Genomic DNA, 23628 nt, shown 5'->3' on the forward strand with positions numbered 1-23628 from the left:
ATTTTCTCTAAGGTGAGACTCAAGAAACCATCACATGAAAATTGTACAATTGCGAAAATAAAATGAGCAAAGTATTGTTGTTGCCGGTATGCTCATGTCTGAGGGGCATCTTCAAGTAATGTTCTGCTCCCTCTATGCTTACCATTCATACTAGCTTCTTTAGAAAGAATTATGGCACACTGGAACAATTTTCTGCTAACCACAGGTAAGTGTATAGAAGAGGAGGTAGCGTATAATAAGACTTAACGTTTAATAAGTTTACAAGTAAAATAAATGGACAAACACATAAATCAAAAAAGTGTGCACACCAAAAACGTGTCACAAACAACAAACACATAAATCGTCACAATAGGCAACCACAAGACTATGGCTAAACCCATGTGAACAGGGTAACACTGTATCCCACCGCAGGTATAAATTCCACAGAAATATAATATAAACGGGAACAGTCTTACCAGTGGGTGACGCTCATCTGGGTATGGTGGCGCAATCCCAGGAGTCAGTGTTACCTGGTAGAGCAGCGTCCAAGCGAGGATCACTATCTCTACACACCCCTGCCAGGCCTATAGAGCCCTATAACCCGGCTAAAGGTCGCACGACCGGGGGCTGATCCTACAGTGATGGATTACCAAAATGACCCTAACTAGGGGTACACAGTAGATACATTTATGGTCATGCGCAAGATCCCTACGCGTTTCGTCAATTAATTAGAGTCCCAGACTCATCAGGGGATCAGGGGACAGCATGGGAGGGAGTGTATCCTCATCAGCTGATGTCACATACAGACAATCCCCATGCTAATGGGTAAGATGTTACAGCAATGACCTAGAACTAAACAGGGGGACCTAGTAAGGGCTACTGAGCAGCGTGTCGCTAAAGTGAAACAGGCCCTGTTCCCAGATAATGGGGGTCCCTTGGTCCTGGTCAAAGCAGGGAGAGGGGGCAACGTATGGCGCTTCCCTGTGCACGTGTGGCGGCAGTCGGCTTGTATCGCCGTCCACACTTTAAATGTGCGTCCTAATGCACGCTAGCCCCGCCCCCCTGGGGCGTGGAAACATGTGACATCACCATCACATGATCGGCCTAACCAGGGGGGGGCGTGTATGGGGGCGCGGCTAGCCCTGACGTGCTGATGATGCCGTGTTGGGAACGGCTACAGGGCACGTCACAGAGAAGGGGCGGTTACTCCAGCAGGAGTGTGCACAGCCCATCGGGCAGAAGAGAGGACTTTAGAGGCTGGATAATACCTACAAGCGGTAGCAGATCTAAAGATAGGTTGAGGTTAGAGGTCTGTTGTACACAAAGTATATATGAGAATAGATGAAAGCTGGCAGAACCGCCGATCTGACAGCAGTACAAAAGTACATCAAGAGTGTATAGGCAAAGAAGAGGCATTAGATTAATTCATCCACAGCATGAAGGATTATGTGCAAAGCCGGTATAACAAAAACATATTGATCAAATACTGTGTTGTATGGTGAGCATGGAGGGGGGGAAAAAAAAAAAAAAAAAAAAAAAGGATATATATATGTATATCAATCAGATAAAGCATCCAAAACTCAGCTGTTCATTGAGTCCATTGGGGCTGGGGGTATTTAGTTTATATATCCACCAGGTCTCCCTCTGCAGGATGCGTTTATCCCAGTCCCCTCCCCTAGGGGGTCTGGTGATTACTTCTATGCCCTTAAATTTAAGGACACTTCTCTGGCCTTGGTGGCACTCGTTTACATGTCTTGCCACTGATGTGTCCCTTTTGTTGCGGATATCGTTCAAGTGTTCCCCAATACGGCGGCGAAACTCTCTCTTTGTTTTGCCGACGTATTGGGTACCACACTCACATGTAATTTGGTACACCAATCCAGACGTACGGCAATTGATGAAACCATTTATGTGATGATTGTACCTATTGTCACGATCAGAAAAAAGCTTACCAGTTTGTATAGCGTTGCAGAAACTACAACTGCCACACCTATAGCAGCCCTTCACAGGACCACCCAGCCAAGTCTTCTGGCTTGGAGCCCCTACGAAGTGGCTATGCACCAAGCGGTCTCTCAAGTTCCTACCCCTCCTGTAAGTAATGGATGGGTAGGGCATGAGTGCGTCCCCCAAATCCGGGTCCATTAGGAGGGTCTCCCAGTGTTTCGCTATAATGCTTCGGACTTGACCAGCTGCCGTGTCAAATGTACCAATCACTCTCATGGTGTTAGCGGTTTTTCTCTCTGGGTGATTGGTACCATGGAGCAAGTCAATACGTTCTCGAGCCAGTGCTTTCTGGAAGGCAATACGCAGAACCTTATCTGGGTAGCCCCGTTCACGGAACCTACTGCATAGGTCGCCTGCCTGTTTGATAAATTCTGTATCGTTTGAACAATTACGTCTAAGACGCAGATATTGCCCAGTGGGGATGCCCCTTTTAAGGGGACCTGGATGGTTGCTCTCCCACTTTAACAAAGAGTTGGTGGATGTCGGCTTACGATAAACGCAGGTCTCTATTTGCCCCGACACCCCTTTATGGATTGAGATGTCCAAAAATGGCAGATGGTCCTTTTCAATAACTGACGTAAACCGCAGATTTATCTGGTTATCATTAAGGCCAGCTACAAATTCCTTGAATGACCGTTCAGGTCCGCTCCAGATGACGAAAATGTCATCTATGAAGCGTGACCACATTACCACGTTATTGAGGCCGATCATGGGGGGGTCACTGAACACCATGGTTTCCTCCCACCAACCCAGGAGCAGATTTGCGTACGATGGCGCACAGGAACTGCCCATCGCAGTACCCCTGAGCTGGTGGAAGTACGTGCCATTAAAAAGAAAACAGTTACGTGTTAGTACGAACTGAAGGAGTTCAATGATGAGGTCATTATGCCTCAAGAACTGTTGGCCCCTTGCTCTCAAAAAATGACTGATGGCTGAAATGCCTGCTTCATGGGGTATTGAGGAGTATAGGGCCTCTACATCAATTGATGCGAGGAACCAATTGTCCTCAATTGAGATACCCTCAAGTTTAGTCAGAAGGTCACTGGTGTCCCTAATGTAGGAAGGGAGACTTTCGACAAATGGTCTTAGCAGTTGATCTATATAGATTCCACAGTTTTGTGATAAACTACCTACCCCAGACACAATGGGGCGCCCTTTCAAGGTTGACCCCCCCTTGTGTATCTTGGGTAGGCAGTAAAATGTAGCCATCACCGGAAATAGAGGATATAAAAAATCAAACTCATTCTGGCTAATAAGATGGTCAAGTTTTGCTTTCAGCAGAATCTCATAGAGCTCTGATCTGTATTGCGTAGTGGGATCCATAGGGATAGATTCATAATTACTCCCATCTTTCAGGATAGTGAGACACATGGAGCGATATGCAGAGGTGTCCATCACCACCACATTGCCACCCTTGTCCGATGGCTTGATGGTGATGGACAACTCTTTTTCCAGATCGCCAATTGCCCTCCTCTCCTCCTGACTACAGTTATGTTTAAAAGGAGATGGTTCAAGCATAGTTAAATCAGCGATCGTATGTTTGAGGAATACGTCTATACAGGACACTTCCCCCTGTGGTGGCATTCTGGAACTTTTGTTTTTTAATTCTGTAAAGGGACCAAATCCTTTATTTGATAGTGGTTCAGAGTCAAGGTTGTAAAGAGTTTTTACATCCTCCAAGATCTCGACCGGGATGCCAAGCTCGCGACTTTCCTTTTTTTGTTGGATTTTAAAATGTTTGTGCCATCTAAGTCTACGTGCAAACAGGTGGAGATCTTTAATCCAATTGAATGTTTCGAAATTGGAGGTGGGGACAAATGATAGTCCACGGCCGAGAAGTGAAATTTCGGCAGGGGATAGGGGTCTCGATGATAAATTGATCACCTGGTTACTTGTGGCCGGTGTTACTATACTGTCGGCCCCTGTGTGATCCGGTTCCGGAGGGGGTAGTGGGATCCCTGTTCTAAAAAACCCTGTTGGTTGCCTTGGTTACGCGTATAGCGTCCACCTCTACCTCGAGATCGACGTCCACCCCTCCCTCTACCCCGAAAGTTCCCTTGTTTCTCCCTATCACTATCTGAGGCTTCCGTCTCTGTTGAAGATAAGTCGGAGCCCCTGTCTTTCCTAGGGTCAGAGTTGTCCAAAAATAAATATGCCCTGTTGTCCTTAAAGTCCTGAAGGTCCCTTGCAAACTGGCGATGTTTCCGTTCCTTTAGGGGCGGGGCTAGCGTGCATTAGGATGCACATTTAAAGTGTGGACGGCGATACAAGCCGACTGCCGCCACACGTGCACAGGGAAGCGCCATACGTTGCCCCCTCTCCCTGCTTTGACCAGGACCAAGGGACCCCCATTATCTGGGAACAGGGCCTGTTTCACTTTAGCGACACGCTGCTCAGTAGCCCTTACTAGGTCCCCCTGTTTAGTTCTAGGTCATTGCTGTAACATCTTACCCATTAGCATGGGGATTGTCTGTATGTGACATCAGCTGATGAGGATACACTCCCTCCCATGCTGTCCCCTGATCCCCTGATGAGTCTGGGACTCTAATTAATTGACGAAACGCGTAGGGATCTTGCGCATGACCATAAATGTATCTACTGTGTACCCCTAGTTAGGGTCATTTTGGTAATCCATCACTGTAGGATCAGCCCCCGGTCGTGCGACCTTTAGCCGGGTTATAGGGCTCTATAGGCCTGGCAGGGGTGTGTAGGGATAGTGATCCTCGCTTGGACGCTGCTCTACCAGGTAACACTGACTCCTGGGATTGCGCCACCATACCCAGATGAGCGTCACCCACTGGTAAGACTGTTCCCGTTTATATTATATTTCTGTGGAATTTATACCTGCGGTGGGATACAGTGTTACCCTGTTCACATGGGTTTAGCCATAGTCTTGTGGTTGCCTATTGTGACGATTTATGTGTTTGTTGTTTGTGACACGTTTTTGGTGTGCACACTTTTTTGATTTATGTGTTTGTCCATTTATTTTACTTGTAAACTTATTAAACGTTAAGTCTTATTATACGCTACCTCCTCTTCTATACATATCCATAACTGTGGTAGCTAGCGAGCTTTATTTATTTACCCTCGCTGGTTGGGCATTTTTCATATATTCTGACTCTGTGAGGGACATGGCTGGCTTTCTTACAGCGGGATTAGACAAAAATCAATGGCTGTCTGAGGCTAAAGAGGTCTTTTCGGAACACACATTCATACAAAAGAAATATACCCCCACATTTATAGGGGCATTCAATGAACTAACTAAACTATATAAGGAGCAGATCTCATCCTGGTGGGAAATCCAGGGCCTTGAGTACTATATTAAGCAAGGCATAGTGCCAAGGGGTCTTCGAATCACCCTTACACCGGCTAAGCGCTGTAGGAGCCCAGCACTCATGAAGAAATGGGAAAGGGAGGCAACCAATAGCTCCCTGAGGCTCATGCAGCTCTTACTTGATGAGGAGAAGACCACATTGGAATCAATAGACAAAAAACTACAGGATCAGATTGAAACAACTAAAAAATTCTCAGGTGAGCAGGAATTTACTGAAAAAGAGACACAACTACAGAATACCGTTGAGCGATATCAGTTCCACCTAAAGGAACGGAAACATCGCCAGTTTGCAAGGGACCTTCAGGACTTTAAGGACAACAGGGCATATTTATTTTTGGACAACTCTGACCCTAGGAAAGACAGGGGCTCCGACTTATCTTCAACAGAGACGGAAGCCTCAGATAGTGATAGGGAGAAACAGGGGAACTTTCGGGGTAGAGGGAGGGGTGGACGTCGATCCCGAGGTAGAGGTGGACGCTATACGCGTAACCAAGGCAACCAACAGGGTTTTTTAGAACAGGGATCCCACTACCCCCTCCGGAACCGGATCACACAGGGGCCGACAGTATAGTAACACCGGCCACAAGTAACCAGGTGATCAATTTATCATCGAGACCCCTATCCCCTGCCGAAATTTCACTTCTCGGCCGTGGACTATCATTTGTCCCCACCTCCAATTTCGAAACATTCAATTGGATTAAAGATCTCCACCTGTTTGCACGTAGACTTAGATGGCACAAACATTTTAAAATCCAACAAAAAAAGGAAAGTCGCGAGCTTGGCATCCCGGTCGAGATCTTGGAGGATGTAAAAACTCTTTACAACCTTGACTCTGAACCACTATCAAATAAAGGATTTGGTCCCTTTACAGAATTAAAAAACAAAAGTTCCAGAATGCCACCACAGGGGGAAGTGTCCTGTATAGACGTATTCCTCAAACATACGATCGCTGATTTAACTATGCTTGAACCATCTCCTTTTAAACATAACTGTAGTCAGGAGGAGAGGAGGGCAATTGGCGATCTGGAAAAAGAGTTGTCCATCACCATCAAGCCATCGGACAAGGGTGGCAATGTGGTGGTGATGGACACCTCTGCATATCGCTCCATGTGTCTCACTATCCTGAAAGATGGGAGTAATTATGAATCTATCCCTATGGATCCCACTACGCAATACAGATCAGAGCTCTATGAGATTCTGCTGAAAGCAAAACTTGACCATCTTATTAGCCAGAATGAGTTTGATTTTTTATATCCTCTATTTCCGGTGATGGCTACATTTTACTGCCTACCCAAGATACACAAGGGGGGGTCAACCTTGAAAGGGCGCCCCATTGTGTCTGGGGTAGGTAGTTTATCACAAAACTGTGGAATCTATATAGATCAACTGCTAAGACCATTTGTCGAAAGTCTCCCTTCCTACATTAGGGACACCAGTGACCTTCTGACTAAACTTGAGGGTATCTCAATTGAGGACAATTGGTTCCTCGCATCAATTGATGTAGAGGCCCTATACTCCTCAATACCCCATGAAGCAGGCATTTCAGCCATCAGTCATTTTTTGAGAGCAAGGGGCCAACAGTTCTTGAGGCATAATGACCTCATCATTGAACTCCTTCAGTTCGTACTAACACGTAACTGTTTTCTTTTTAATGGCACGTACTTCCACCAGCTCAGGGGTACTGCGATGGGCAGTTCCTGTGCGCCATCGTACGCAAATCTGCTCCTGGGTTGGTGGGAGGAAACCATGGTGTTCAGTGACCCCCCCATGATCGGCCTCAATAACGTGGTAATGTGGTCACGCTTCATAGATGACATTTTCGTCATCTGGAGCGGACCTGAACGGTCATTCAAGGAATTTGTAGCTGGCCTTAATGATAACCAGATAAATCTGCGGTTTACGTCAGTTATTGAAAAGGACCATCTGCCATTTTTGGACATCTCAATCCATAAAGGGGTGTCGGGGCAAATAGAGACCTGCGTTTATCGTAAGCCGACATCCACCAACTCTTTGTTAAAGTGGGAGAGCAACCATCCAGGTCCCCTTAAAAGGGGCATCCCCACTGGGCAATATCTGCGTCTTAGACGTAATTGTTCAAACGATACAGAATTTATCAAACAGGCAGGCGACCTACGCAGTAGGTTCCGTGAACGGGGCTACCCAGATAAGGTTCTGCGTATTGCCTTCCAGAAAGCACTGGCTCGAGAACGTATTGACTTGCTCCATGGTACCAATCACCCAGAGAGAAAAACCGCTAACACCATGAGAGTGATTGGTACATTTGACACGGCAGCTGGTCAAGTCCGAAGCATTATAGCGAAACACTGGGAGACCCTCCTAATGGACCCGGATTTGGGGGACGCACTCATGCCCTACCCATCCATTACTTACAGGAGGGGTAGGAACTTGAGAGACCGCTTGGTGCATAGCCACTTCGTAGGGGCTCCAAGCCAGAAGACTTGGCTGGGTGGTCCTGTGAAGGGCTGCTATAGGTGTGGCAGTTGTAGTTTCTGCAACGCTATACAAACTGGTAAGCTTTTTTCTGATCGTGACAATAGGTACAATCATCACATAAATGGTTTCATCAATTGCCGTACGTCTGGATTGGTGTACCAAATTACATGTGAGTGTGGTACCCAATACGTCGGCAAAACAAAGAGAGAGTTTCGCCGCCGTATTGGGGAACACTTGAACGATATCCGCAACAAAAGGGACACATCAGTGGCAAGACATGTAAACGAGTGCCACCAAGGCCAGAGAAGTGTCCTTAAATTTAAGGGCATAGAAGTAATCACCAGACCCCCTAGGGGAGGGGACTGGGATAAACGCATCCTGCAGAGGGAGACCTGGTGGATATATAAACTAAATACCCCCAGCCCCAATGGACTCAATGAACAGCTGAGTTTTGGATGCTTTATCTGATTGATATACATATATATCCTTTTTTTCCCCCCCTCCATGCTCACCATACAACACAGTATTTGATCAATATGTTTTTGTTATACCGGCTTTGCACATAATCCTTCATGCTGTGGATGAATTAATCTAATGCCTCTTCTTTGCCTATACACTCTTGATGTACTTTTGTACTGCTGTCAGATCGGCGGTTCTGCCAGCTTTCATCTATTCTCATATATACTTTGTGTACAACAGACCTCTAACCTCAACCTATCTTTAGATCGGCTACCGCTTGTAGGTATTATCCAGCCTCTAAAGTCCTCTCTTCTGCCCGATGGGCTGTGCACACTCCTGCTGGAGTAACCGCCCCTTCTCTGTGACGTGCCCTGTAGCCGTTCCCAACACGGCATCATCAGCACGTCAGGGCTAGCCGCGCCCCCATACACGCCCCCCCCTGGTTAGGCCGATCATGTGATGGTGATGTCACATGTTTCCACGCCCCAGGGGGGCGGGGCTAGCGTGCATTAGGACGCACATTTAAAGTGTGGACGGCGATACAAGCCGACTGCCGCCACACGTGCACAGGGAAGCGCCATACGTTGCCCCCTCTCCCTGCTTTGACCAGGACCAAGGGACCCCCATTATCTGGGAACAGGGCCTGTTTCACTTTAGCGACACGCTGCTCAGTAGCCCTTACTAGGTCCCCCTGTTTAGTTCTAGGTCATTGCTGTAACATCTTACCCATTAGCATGGGGATTGTCTGTATGTGACATCAGCTGATGAGGATACACTCCCTCCCATGCTGTCCCCTGATCCCCTGATGAGTCTGGGACTCTAATTAATTGACGAAACGCGTAGGGATCTTGCGCATGACCATAAATGTATCTACTGTGTACCCCTAGTTAGGGTCATTTTGGTAATCCATCACTGTAGGATCAGCCCCCGGTCGTGCGACCTTTAGCCGGGTTATAGGGCTCTATAGGCCTGGCAGGGGTGTGTAGGGATAGTGATCCTCGCTTGGACGCTGCTCTACCAGGTAACACTGACTCCTGGGATTGCGCCACCATACCCAGATGAGCGTCACCCACTGGTAAGACTGTTCCCGTTTATATTATATTTCTGTGGAATTTATACCTGCGGTGGGATACAGTGTTACCCTGTTCACATGGGTTTAGCCATAGTCTTGTGGTTGCCTATTGTGACGATTTATGTGTTTGTTGTTTGTGACACGTTTTTGGTGTGCACACTTTTTTGATTTATGTGTTTGTCCATTTATTTTACTTGTAAACTTATTAAACGTTAAGTCTTATTATACGCTACCTCCTCTTCTATACATATCCATAACTGTGGTAGCTAGCGAGCTTTATTTATTTACCCTCGCTGGTTGGGCATTTTTCATATAACCACAGGTAAGGAAGAGGGAAGTCGTCCGGCTACTTGTACTGCCCATGGTCTTACATTTTCAGTGCCAGGACTTTGGTCTTTTTCCATGTAATTATGAGAAATAATTAGCTTTCTTCTTATTCCAGGAGCAGGTCTTCATTTCTACTTTGGCTTTGATACTATTTTCTTTGTATGTGTGCCACTTTTTATTCCTTGCCAGATGTTTACCTGCTTCTTGCGAATCTTACATCCTGATCTCTTTAAATAAATGAGTTGCTGTTCATACTTTCCAGGTCATATTTATCATATTTCATGGGCAGCTATAAAAGAAATCCTTGTTGCTAACTACTTGTGAACTATGTGATAATTTGCACAGCATGGTAGAACGGTAGTTAGCAGGGAAAACTGCCAACAGGTCTTCCATCAGTCACATATTATTGACTATTAATAAGCATCAAACTGTAAGAAATGCTTACAATTTATATTGTATACATAAAAATCCTTTTCAGTGAGCTGATAGTGCCACCCCTCACGTGAACGGTACGTGCAATACTGCGCGGCTGTTAACAGTGCAGACCAACTAAACAGTGCAGTCCTAATTGGGTAATTGGAACCTGCTGCTGCTCATACAGCCGCTCGGTACGTGACTGCAGCATGGCTATGTAGCAACTGTGTCATGAACTCTTTGTGTTGTCGCACCCTAAATGAGCGCTAATCAACTATATAGCAAGTCGATTGGCGCTCTTTTAGTTACAATTTCACCTTCCATTTATCATGAGCTATGACAGGCAGTTTACATACACATTAAATACCCAGATGTGACCCTCCTTACCGATCCTCTTGGCTCCACATATGCTGAGATGTGTGGAAGTCCTTATTCCTTAACCAAACTTAAGCAACGTTAAGGATGGACAAATCCTAAGTCTCCAGACTCTTGGTTATATCTACATGCTTAATAAGCTCACCTTTGCATGTATATCAGTAGAATGGGAAGAAGGGTGGAAGCTAGACACCTCAGGCAGCATCTTATCTCCCCGACAACAGTCCAAATGTCCGTTCCTCGTCTTTCCTGACATCTGCCATTAGGGAAGATTTGGGAGACCTCTGTCTACACACATTAGGTGGTAGGCTATTCTCGGCTAAATTGGTGGGCTCTGCAAATGTTTATCTAATGTGTCACACAGTTTTTCTTTCAATAGTAAAAGGAAGGTGTGTGAATTCAGAAGCAGGAATTATACGTACTGCACTATTCGGTCAGTCATGCCTTTTTCTCATTATACGTAGTGTTGGGCGAATCATAGTTTTTTATTTTTTTTAATGGACTTCGATCTGAATTTCAGAATAAATTTGATTCGCTGCTAAGCCGAATTTCCTTGTGCTTCGTTGTAGCGAATCGAATTAACCTAAAATAGTGTAAACAACAAACAAAAACAAAATCATACTTACCTGATCCATTTGCTCATGACGGGTCGGCCATCGGCATCTTGCTTGAAGATCTCGCACTAAATCCTGTGTGCGGTGACGTATGGCGTCCTCACAGGCTTCATGAGATTTCAAGACAGGAGCAGAAAGTGGAATGCAGCAGGGACCCGAGCACCATAGAAAGAGCAGTGGCAGGGCAAAGGTAAAGTGGGTATAAGCACTTTTATTTTTTATACCATTTGCTGCCCCAGGGAACTCTTTTTTGATTGGGCAGAAATAAATATAATATAAGTATGGGAGTGCAGGGGTTATGACTGCTGGGACCCCCCAGTTATCAACAAAAACATGGGGTCCCCTCTTTGAATTAAGTGGTCATGTACATATTGATCCACTGCTCCATTCACTTCTACTACATGTACTCCATTCAAAGAGCCCTCTCATTCTCTGAAATCTTGGGGGTCCCAGCCGTCAGACCAGGTATAACAAAAGCATATGCAAAATAGATAGATCAGAGTATGGTGGCACTGCTGTGTGTAGCGTGGTGGTGCTCAGGGTCCACGGCGACTCTGTCAATATGTACAGCCAGTGAACGTGGTGCTCTGCCCTAAAATATGAGTCCCATGATATGAACAAAGTGGAGAGGAAAAACAAAAAAAAGGGCGGCACTCACCACTGCTGAAGTGAAATCCTTTAATCTTCATATAAAAGCGATAGGCAGGAGCGAATCTGCAAGTACACGGACATGAGAGCGGCGACGGCCGTTTCGCGCAAATTTGCGCTTCGTCTGGCCTCTGACCTCTGGTTCTGGTGAGTGCCACCCTTATTTTTGTTTTTCCTCTTCACTTTGTTCATAACAAAAGCATAATTCCATTCACTAACAGTATGTAGAGAGCTTTTAAAAGGTGATGAACTTGGACACAAAGAAAATGATATCATTATTTGATGAAGCTTTCCCCATACAAATCTATTTGGAATTCAGGTATGTTCTCTAAAAAATGAAGAGGACATCTCACATATATAAAGTACTTGATGTTGAGTGGAATATCTTGTCAAAATGTCCTCAGTGTTTTGGATGGGAATAATGACTAGAAGTGTTCTCAGTGCAAAATATGTTTTGTCAAACGGTGAGGACTGTACAATTCAATAGAGCTTCTTCACAATAGCACTAACAAAGCAATGTACAGTACCATGGCTCAAAAAACCCTAGTAAAAAGCAAGGCGAAAAAAAAATACAGGCTTAGACATTTGTTTGCCAAGTCGCTAAGCCATAGTACATATTACTTAGTGTGAGCCAAGAAGCGGAGTTGTGCATGTCTTGTTTATCACCATGACCCCATTGTACTGCCTGGATAGCACCCAAAGGTATGCATTTTAGTGAATGGTATTGTCTTTCAGCATTTCTGATGGACATTGTGTGTCAGTGTATTACTGTGTGCATGTCTTGTGTCTGTACATTCTTAAAACGTATCAGACATAGTCAGACAGTACATTATAGGTTGTAAGTGTAGCACTACATCCTTGTCACATGCATGGTAATTGTGGTTAAGTCATTTTATTAACAAGTCTGATTAACATAACTGTCTTCCCAGTAAGATATTTCTGGAACATCAATAAGAGTGACTCAATAAGGCCCTGGTAGGTTGTCACAGATATCTACATAGTAACATAGTATATAAGGCTGAAAAAAAACATCTGTCCATCGAGTTCAGCCTGTTATCCTGCAAGTTGATCCAGAGGAAGGCAAAAAAACCAAAAAAAACCCAAAAAAAAACCAAAAAACCTGTGAGGTAGAAGCCAATTTTCCTTATTTTAGGGGAAACAAATTCCAATCAGGCAATCAGAATAACTCCCTGGATCACCGACCCATCTATAGTAGCTATAGCCTGTAATAGTATTACACTCCAGAAATACATCCAGGCCCCTCTTGAACTCTTGTAGTGAATTCACCTTCACCACCTCCTCAGGCAGAGAGTTCCATAGTCTCACTGCTCTTACCGTAAAGAATCCTCTTCTATGTTTGTGTACAAACCTTCTTTCCTCCAGACGCAGAGGATGTCCCCTCATCACAGTCACAGTCCTGGGGATAAATAGATGATGGGATAGATCTATGTACTGACCCCTGATATATTTATACATAGTAATTAGATCTAACCTCAGTTGTCTTTTTTTAAAGTGAATAACCCTAATTTTGATCATCTTTCATGGTACTATATTCCAGTTATTACTTTAGTTGCTCTCCCCTGAACCCTCTCCAGCTCTGCTATGTCTGCCTTGTTCACAGGAGCCCAGAACTGTACACAGTACTCCATGTATGGTCTGACTAGTGATATGTAAAGAGGCAGAACTATGCTCTCATCACGGGCATCTATGCCTCTTTTGATGCACCTCATAATCTTATTGGCCTTAGCAACTGCTGATTGGCACTGGCTTCTGCAGTTAAGTTTGCTGTCCACTTAAATTCCTGAGTCCTTTTCCATGTCAGTGTTACCCAGTGTTTTACCATTTAGTATTTACGGGTGACTTGCATTATTCCTTCCCATGTGCATAACCTTACATTTGTCAGTGTTAAACCTCATCTGCCACATCTCTGCCCAAGCCTCCAATCTATCCAGATCCCTCTTCCGTGCTAATTACTTTACAAAATTTAGTGTCATCTGCAAATATTTAGATTTTACTGTGCAAGCCTCCTACAATAATAGTTTATAAATCTATTGAAGAGAATAGGGCCCAATACTGACGCCTATGGTACCCCACTAGTGAAAGTGACCTAATCTAAGTGTGTACCTGTCACGGACGGTGTACAGGGAACAAGACAAAGCAACATGCATATATGACTGAGTGGATCCAAAGCTAAGGAACCAAAAGGGAGACCCCTGCACAAGACCTCACACTTTCCCTGGCTGCTCAGCCTATGCAAAGATCCCAAAGATGAATGGTTGCATATCCACGTACCTCGACTATATAACCCCTGAACACCCTACAATAGTGAGGGGACACGACCACCGGCTCCCTACACCAGACACGGAGGGAGTCAGGGTCACCTGGGATCCAGCAAACAGAAAATAACAGATACATGTTCAGCACTTAACTTTGTAGCAGACTGGAAAACAAGATCAGCATGCACACACACTCCAGGAAGTAGTATAAGCCGCCCAGTAATGCACCATGGGGAGGAATTTAAAGGGAAGCAATCAGTCCAACTACATGACAGCTGAAAGAGGCTAACGAGATGAGGAACTGAACAGCACAACAAAGAGAACTCAAGGAGGAGGTTCTGAAAAGCTTCTGTCAGAGCTTCTCAGCTGTCTGGTTGTGACAGTACCCCTCCCTCTACGAGTGGACTCCGGACACTCAGAGCCCACCTTCTCAGGATGGGACCTATGGAAAGCCCTGATGAGACGAGAGGCCTTAATGTCCGTCACTGGGACCCACATCCTCTCCTCAGGACCATAACCCTCCCAATGAACAAGGTACTGAAGAGAACCGCGGACAAGACGAGAATCCACAATCCTAGAGACCTGAAATTCAAGATTCCCATCAACCATAATCGGAGGAGGAGGCAAAGGCGAGGGTACAATGGGTTGAACATAAGGTTTCAATAAGGACTTATGAAAAACATTATGGATCTTCCAAGTCTGAGGATGATCAAGACGGTAGGCAACAGGAATGATGACAGACAGGATTTTGTAAGGCCCAATAAACCTAGGACCCAACTTCCAGGAGGGAACCTTCAATTTGATATTCTTGGTAGACAACCACACCAGATCACCAACATTCAGGTCCGGACCAAGCACACGTCTCTTATCTGCCACACGCTTATATCTCTCACTCATGCTCTTTAGATTATCCTGAATCTTTTGCCAAATAGATGACAAAGACGAGGAGAATCTGTCCTCATCAGGTAAACCAGAAGACCCCTCTCCCGAGAAAGTCCCAAACTGCGGATGAAACCCATATGCACCAAAAAATGGTGACTTATCAGAGGACTCCTGACGACGGTTATTTAAAGCAAACTCAGCAAGGGACAAAAAAGAACACCAATCCTCTTGATTCTCCGCCACAAAACAGCGCAGATATGTCTCCAGATTCTGATTGACGCGCTCTGTCTGGCCATTCGACTGCGGGTGGAAAGCAGAAGAGAATGACAACCGAACCCCCAAGCGAGAACAGAAAGCCTTCCAGAATCTGGAAACAAACTGCGTGCCCCTATCAGAGACTATGTCTGAAGGAATACCGTGCAATTTGACAATGTGATCAATAAATGCCTGCGCCAGCGTCTTAGCATTGGGCAAACCAGGAAAAGGGATGAAATGCACCATTTTGCTAAAACGGTCCACCACCACCAGAATCACAGTCTTCCCCGAGGAACGAGGCAGGTCCGTTATAAAGTCCATGGACAGATGTGTCCAAGGACGGGAAGGAATGGGTAAGGGAAGGAGAGGACCTGATGACCGTGAATGAGGGACTTTGGCACGAGCGCAAGTCTCGCAGGCTGCCACAAAACCCTCAACCGACTTACGAAGCGCAGGCCACCAGAATCTCCGAGCGATGAGATCCAGTGTGGCTCTTGTCCCCGGGTGCCCAGCAAGGACCGTATCGTGGTGTTCCTTAAAAATCTTGTGTCTTAAAGCGAGAGGCACAAACAACCTCCCAGGAGGACAAAGATCAGGAGCCTCTGACTGGGCTGCCTGCACCTCTGCCTTCAATTCAGAAAAAAGAGCAGAGACCACCACACCTTCAGCCAAAATGGGACCCGGGTCTTCAAAATTCCCGCCTCCCGGAAAACAACGTGACAGGGCATCTGCCTTCACATTCTTAACTCCAGGGCGGAACGTGACAACAAAATTAAACCTAGAAAAGAACAAAGACCATCTGGCCTGTCTCGGGTTCAGACGCTTGGCTGACTCCAAGTAGGCCAGATTTTTATGGTCAGTAAATACGGTAATAGGGTGTCTGGCTCCCTCTAGCCAATGGCGCCATTCCTCAAAAGCCAACTTGATGGCCAACAATTCCCTATCTCCCACATCGTAATTTCTCTCTGCGGAGGAGAGTTTTTTCGAGAAAAAGGCACACGGTCGCCATTTGGCAGGAGAGGAACCCTGAGACAAGACCGCCCCCACACCCACCTCAGAAGCATCAACCTCAACTATGAAGGGTAAAGAAATATCAGGTTGCACCAAGATGGGAGCGGAAGCAAAACTCTCCTTGATATTAGAAAAAGCCTTACGTGCCTCTACTGACCAAGAAGAAAAATCTACCCCCTTTCTGGTCATATCAGTGAGTGGTTTAACAATAGAGGAATAATTCAAAATAAACTTCCTGTAATAATTGGCAAAGCCCAAAAAACGCATCAGCGCCTTCTGATTCTCAGGAAGCTCCCACTCAAGCACAGCGCGGACCTTCTCGGGGTCCATGCGAAAACCAGAAGCGGAGAGAAGAAACCCCAGAAATTGAATTTCTGGAACCGCAAACACACATTTTTCCAGTTTCGCATATAATTTATTCTCCCGCAGGATGAGCAAGACCTGACGTAAATGTTCCTTATGAGTTTTGAAATCAGGAGAAAAAATCAAAATGTCATCCAAATACACTAATACAAATTTTCCCATCAAATGATAAAAAATGCTGTTCACGAAATGCTGAAAAACGGCTGGGGCATTCATCAAACCAAAAGGCATAACCAAATTCTCAAAATGGCCCTCAGGTGTATTGAAGGCTGTCTTCCATTTGTCTCCTTCTCTGACCCTGACCAGGTTGTATGCCCCTCTTAGATCTAATTTGATAAAGACTTTAGCCCCAACAACCTGGTTAAACAGGTCCGGGATCAGAGGAAGCGGATAAGGGTCACAAATAGTGATACTGTTCAGCTCCCTGAAATCCAGACAAGGTCTTAAAGAACCATCTTTTTTCTTAACAAAGAAAAAACCAGCGGAAACAGGTGACTTCGAGGGTCGTATGTGTCCTTTTCTCAGACTCTCAGAGATATAAGCACGCATAGCGATCCTCTCAGGTTGGGAAAGATTGTATAAACGAGATTTAGGCAGTTTGGCGCCTGGGATAAGATTAATAGGGCAATCGTACTCCCTGTGCGGGGCAAATCCTGAACTCCACTCTCAGAGAAGACATCCGAAAATTCAGAGAGAAAAGATGGTACAATCTTAGTAGCAACCTCAGAAACAGATGTCGTGAGGCAATTCTCTCTGCAAAAGTCACTCCAACCATTTATTTGCCTCGCTTGCCAATCAATGGTGGGGTTATGTTTAGTGAGCCAGGGTAGCCCCAACACTAGAGGAGTAGGCAAACCGCTAAGGACGAAACATGACGCATCCTCAACATGAGCATCACTCACAATTAAACGGATATTGTGAACTATGCCCTTTAATGGTTTCTGAGAAAGTGGAGCGGAATCAATAGCAAAAACAGGAATATCCTTTCCCAAAGTGCGCACCTGGAAACCATGAGTTATTGCAAATTGATTATCAATGAGATTGACCGCTGCTCCACTATCCACAAAAATCTCACAAAAAAATTTCTTGCTCTCTAGCGCCACCCTAGCCGGCAGGACAAAACGGGAACTACAAGCAAACGGAAAACCTTCAATTTCCGCCTCAACCCTGCCAATAGTAACAGAAGGAACATTTTTAAAAGATTTTTTCCTGTTTGTTTCTTTATTACTCCCAGAAAACTGCCTGAATCTCCTAGAGGGACAAATATTTGCCAAATGATTTATACCTCCACAACAAAAACAAACCCTCCCATGCGAGCTGAATCTTCTATTGTCAGAAGCAATCAACCCCAGCTGCATGGGCTCTTGCTCAGAAGGGGCTGACAGCAACTGAGACCCCTGCGCACAGAATGGGACCGCTGCACTGTCCTGGGACTGAGTATGACAGGAAGGGGACATCTCTCCTCTCTCTCTAAGACGCCTGTCAATACGAACGGCCTGAGACATAGCAGAGTCCAAAGAAATAGGCCTCTCATGAAAGGCAAATGCATCTTTCAATCCCTCTGAAAGACCATGGCAAAATTGACTTCGGAGTGCAGCATCATTCCAACCAGTATCAGCTGCCCATCTCCGAAATTCTGAGCAGTATATTTCTGCGGATTGTTTATCCTGGCATAATAGACGTAGTCTAGACTCAGCCAGAGCAATACGATCCGGATCATCATATATCTGACCCAGGGCTAAAAATAATTCATCCACTGAACGGAGAGGCCGTGCCCCCTCCGGCAGCGAAAAGGCCCAGGACTGAGCGTTACCCCCGAGCAGCGATATAATGATCCCCACCCTCCGTTCCTCATCACCAGAGGAATGGGGAAGAAGGCGAAAATGGAGTTTGCAAGCCTCTCTAAAACGCACAAAATTCTCACTACCCCCGGAAAACGTATCCGGGAGCGAGATCTTAGGCTCAGAACAAACTCCATGAACGCCAGCTGAACCGGTCACTTGAAGCTGAGAAAAAGACCTGCGGAGATCAGCTACCTCCAAGGAAAGACCCTGAAGGCGTTCAGCCAAAAGTGAAACCGGATCCATGCTTGATGACGGTTTTGGCGGCTTATAATGTCACGGACGGTGTACAGGGAACACGACAAAGCAACATGCATATATGACTGAGTGGATCCAAAGCTAAGGAACCAAAAGGGAGACCCCTGCACAAGACCTCGCACTTTCCTTGGCTGCTCAGCCTATGCAAAGATCCCAAAGGTGAATGGTTGCATATCCACGTACCTCGACTATATAACCCCTGAACACCCTACAATAGTGAGGGGACACGACCACCGGCTCCCTACACCAGACACGGAGGGAGTCAGGGTCACTTGGGATCCAGCAAACAGAAAATAACAGATAAATGTTCAGCACTTAACTTTGTAGCAGACTGGAAAACAAGATCAGCATGCACACACACTCCAGGAAGTAGTATAAGCCGCCCAGTAATGCACCATGGGGAGGAATTTAAAGGGAAGCAATCAGTCCAACTACATGACATCTGAGCGAGGCTAACGAGATGAGGAACTGAACAGCATAACAAAGAGAACTCAAGGAGGAGGTTCTGAAAGGCTTCTATCAGAGCTTCTCAGCTGTCTGGTTGTGACAGTACCATTAATAACCACCCTCTGTTTTTCATCACTGAGCCAGTTACTTACCCACATACAGACATTTTCTCCTAGTCCAAGCATTCTCATTTTATATACTAACCTTTTATGGGGTACAGTGTCAAATGCTTTGGAGAAGTCCAGATATACAACATCCATTGATTCACTGCTGTCAAGTCTAGAACTTACCTCCTCATAGAAACTGATTAAATTAGTTTGACATGACCGATCCCTCATGAAGCCATGCTGATACAGTGTTATACTGTTAATTTCATTGAGGCACTCCAATATAGCATCTCTTAGAAAATCTTCATAAAGTTTACTAATGACATATGTTACATTTACCGGCCTATAGTTTCCGTGCTCTGTATTTGGACCCTTTTTGAATATTGGCACCACATTTGCTATGTGCCAATCCTGTGGAACACTCCCTGTCAATATAGAGTCCTTAAATATCAGAAATAAGTGCCTATCTATGAGATTACTCAATTCTCTTAAGATACAGGGGTGTATGCCATCTGATCCCGGCAATTTGTCTATTTTAATCTTTTTAAAATTCTGCTGCACTTCTTCCTGGGTCAGACAGGGCACTTTTAATAGGGAATTTACTTACATTCTGCATTTCATCTGACAGTTTATTTTCCTCAGTAAATACACTGGAGAAAAAATATTTAATAGCTTTGCTGTCTTCTAATCGCTCTCTGCAACTCCCTCCTCTCATCATTCTGTAAAGGGCTGACACTTTCAGATTTATACTTTTTCCAGTATAAACCAGCTGCTGGTGTTGTGGAGGATCCATAGAATACAACAATCAAAGTGGTCCCACAGATGCTCTATTGGGTTTAAGTCTGGTAGCCAGGGTAGTACTTGGTAGCACTGTTGACGTTGAAAGTAGGAAGTGGTTATAATAATGTGTAATTTATGTTACTAATGAAAAACAAATGTGCCTTATTTTGTTTAATATATTTGCTTGTAAATCAAATGATTAATACTACTTTTCTGATTTAAACACCAGGGTGGTGGGATGGACACTAGATGCTTGATATGATGCACACTAAAACAAAATCACACTTAACAACTTCACATGTTTTACACATTTTCACTTCGAGCTGGTTCCTGGAAATTGTGTCATAAATGAGAATGGTTTACAGAATGGAAGAAAAGTGAATTTGATAATAATGACTTGACAGCTTAAACCCTCCACCCCCACCCCTTTCCTGTAACATACAAAGTATAGTTGCTACCATTAGCTTTATAGCACATTCTATAAAATCCCCTTACTATTCAAGGCATGGCTCTATGAAGAATCTGCCAATATGCTTTATTCTTCTTGGACACTTCAACTTGCACTTGCCTCACAAATTTCAATCCTGACAAATGTTAAAGTAATATTCAGTAGCACAAATTTTTCCATACACGACAAAAAGGCTGGTTGTTTTCAATGAGAGAATGTCGTTATTTTTCTTTGGGATGTTTTGTAGAAATGTTACAAAATCAATTTTTTTTGTGTATTCAAATATCTTCATTTTTTTACCATTAGCTATTAGAAACCCTCACTGAAATTGAATTTTATTTAGAGTAGTCAGTATGTTATATGATTTTATGGAGTGATATTTAAAGAAACAACATTTCTTTCGTTTGGAAATCATGCTTGTCCAGCAAGTAAGACAGATTCTGAGCTGTCTTACATTTAGACCATTTTCTATGCCTAAAACAGGCATAAAAAATGGTGAATGAGACAGGCCTGCTGGCCCATACCCTTCCCCGCCCATGCCACACCCACAATTTTAGACTTGACATGAGCGGGGTGAAGTCGCAGATAGTGGGCTGTTAGAGGGCAAAATTGTATATTACACTCCTTGAAATTGCAACACCAAGAAGGACAAGCCGTAAGGTTATGCAAATCGAGGAAGTAGCAGGTGTCATTAAGATCTGCAGAATAAACAATCACATTTTTAAACACCTAGTTCCAATCTTTGGCATGTGTGAGGAGCATAAAAACCAGGTTGAAAGCAAAGTTTTTTAGTCACATGAAACCTCAAAAGTCATATCAACTTGTGTGGGATAAATATGTGATGCCTCCTGTTCGTCTATGTGCCAGTTATTGCCACTTGTCAGAAACCGAGAAGGACAGAATCCTTGAACTGGTAGACCATGCTTTTTTACTCCAGCAGATTGCTACACGCCTAGGCCAAGATGTCAGCACTGTTCAACTTTGCATGTCCTGTGGTTGGGGAACCATTGACAAACTGAAACTACAGCAAGAGATGTTTAGATACGAACCACTGGGCAGGCATATCTTCTAATTTGAAGAATGGTGGTGATCTATTCTTTACTGCAAGTGAAATTGGACATCACATCCCAAGTCTAGGGTGGCAAACAATGTCTAGACAAAACATCAGAAGTTGTTTGTATGAGATTGGGCTATGAGCTAGATGTCCAGCTACAGGTGTTTCATTGACCTCAAGCCACTGCTCTCAAAGGCTATCATGGTGCACAGCAAGACAGCTATAAAAGCTGGAATGGAGGTATATCCCCTTGAGTGATGAGTCTCTTATCTCGCAAGTATCAATAGCTGAAGATTATTATGAAGAACACGTGAGCAACACCATAAAGAGGCCTTCAAAAGGGAATGTCACAATGGTCCTACACCCAGGATTATAGTGTGGGGTGGCATAATGTATGGTAGCCGGACCCCTCTAGTCTTTGCTTCAGGTACACTAACAGCTTGGTGTTACAGTGATTTATCCCTGGAGCCAGTGATATGGCCATTCCTCCAAAGTGACCCAGGAGTCATTTTTTAATAGGACACTGCCAGACTGCATGTTGTGCAATTGTGAGTAGCCTGCATGGCATAAACATGCTGCCATGGCCTGCAGTGTATCCAGACATCGAGCACATCAGGGAAGTCATTGGACAGCAAATGTAAAGGCTGCGCTCAGCAGCAGATCTTGATGATTTGTGTGCCCAAGTGTTTTCAGTGTGGCAGAACAATCCTCGGACAACCATTAATAACCTCAATGTTAACATGCCAGGGTGTGTAAGCATGATATTTTTGTGTGTGGGGCTCATACTCAATACTGAATAAATTTAGATGTTTTGAATATTCTGTTTCCGCTTTTTAGCATTTGCATATGATTAACATGTTTATCGATCCTGTGATTTACAACATTTCATTCCATTTTCCTTCTTGGTGTTGCAATTCATTCTTGGTGTTGCAATTTCAATGTTGAGGAATGTATAACTACCCTAATTAAAGGGACTGAGTGTGTTATTTGAATTCTAAAAAACATTGTCAAGAATCCATACATTAAATCTGCAATAATGATTGAGTATCTTAATGTTTCTCATTCATGTGTTCTATTCACAGCAACAAGCAGAACCAGTCATCCCCTCAGTGCTACCCCCATCAGCACTGCCTTTAGATTTACTAAGCATGACTGTTGCTCGATTTGGGAGTGTGGAAGAAGTAATGCGATACCTTGAACCAGATAGATGGCAGTTGGACTTAGAAGAATTGTACAGGCCATCATGGCAAGTACTTGGGAAATCCTATATACACGGCAGAAAATCAAGAGGTATGTGTAGCATGCTGTAGGGCATGTTAAAGTGTGAGGCATTTTAAAATAAATCCTTAATTAGTGTCAAAGTCAATTGGCTAATGTTTTATTTGTATATAATATATGTAACACCCGACTCATAAGTTGTCGCTTCCACTGAATGCTTACATTATTTATTTAATCGTTTTCTATGAAACATTAGAGGTACTGTATATGGCAGTCTGCTGAGCACCCATGATGATTTATTGCTCTCTATTCCTGTCTACATATAGAATAACACAAGGTCTGTAACGTAAACCTATGGCCATACCAACTTGTCTTCCGTACATAAACTTTAGTCTTTCTTGTGCGAAGGTTTTAATAACTATTTATAAATGTTATATAAATACCATTTTAAGGGAAAACTCCCATTTTATCCTAATGTACAAGATGCCATCTTTAGTAATAAAATGTAATCTAATTTTATAGAAGCTATAGGCTGTAAACCATTACTACACACATAAATATAGATAATTAACGCCATCCCCTTTCTCCCAAGGTGTCCTATTCAACATTCTGTAAGAGTTCCAGTTATAGCCTTGACAAGAAACACGTCTTGTGCATATAAAAGAGTAATTAAATGATGTACTACCCCTTTCCAAATTATGAGCCCTTCTAAAATACGTAAGCTTATTATGAAGAATCTCATTGGTTACAGCTAGAAAAATAAAACATTAACCCCTGACAGAAAAATGGAAGAAGCTGACAAACATCTTTGGCTTCTGGCGTTATAGAAGAAGTAATGCTACACCAGGGTAGAGAGGCTTTCAATTAGGTCTTCAAAAACCTAATTAATACATTTTTTTTAAATCAAATCTGTTTTTATTAGAGGGGTTGTCCGGGATCAAACTTTTTTTTTTTTTAATATCTTACTCACCTTTAGTAGCCGAGTCTATGTTCCCAAGGTGGTTTGAG

The 23628-nt window shown here is 44.2% G+C and overlaps 1 protein-coding gene across 1 annotated transcript in view; it reads left to right on the top strand.

Moving 5' to 3' along the window:
- PDGFC (platelet derived growth factor C) overlaps nt 1-23628 on the top strand; it is a 294325-nt gene that overhangs the window by 246794 nt on the left and 23903 nt on the right. Inside the window, exon 5 of the mRNA XM_044300150.1 lies at nt 22485-22692. Within this exon, the coding sequence (XP_044156085.1) occupies nt 22485-22692 (208 nt within the window). The remainder of the gene's footprint in view (nt 1-22484; nt 22693-23628) is intronic.

The sequence above is a fragment of the Bufo gargarizans genome, chromosome 1 (genome assembly GCF_014858855.1).
Source record: "Bufo gargarizans isolate SCDJY-AF-19 chromosome 1, ASM1485885v1, whole genome shotgun sequence".
In the NCBI taxonomy this organism is placed as follows: Eukaryota; Metazoa; Chordata; class Amphibia; order Anura; family Bufonidae; genus Bufo; species Bufo gargarizans.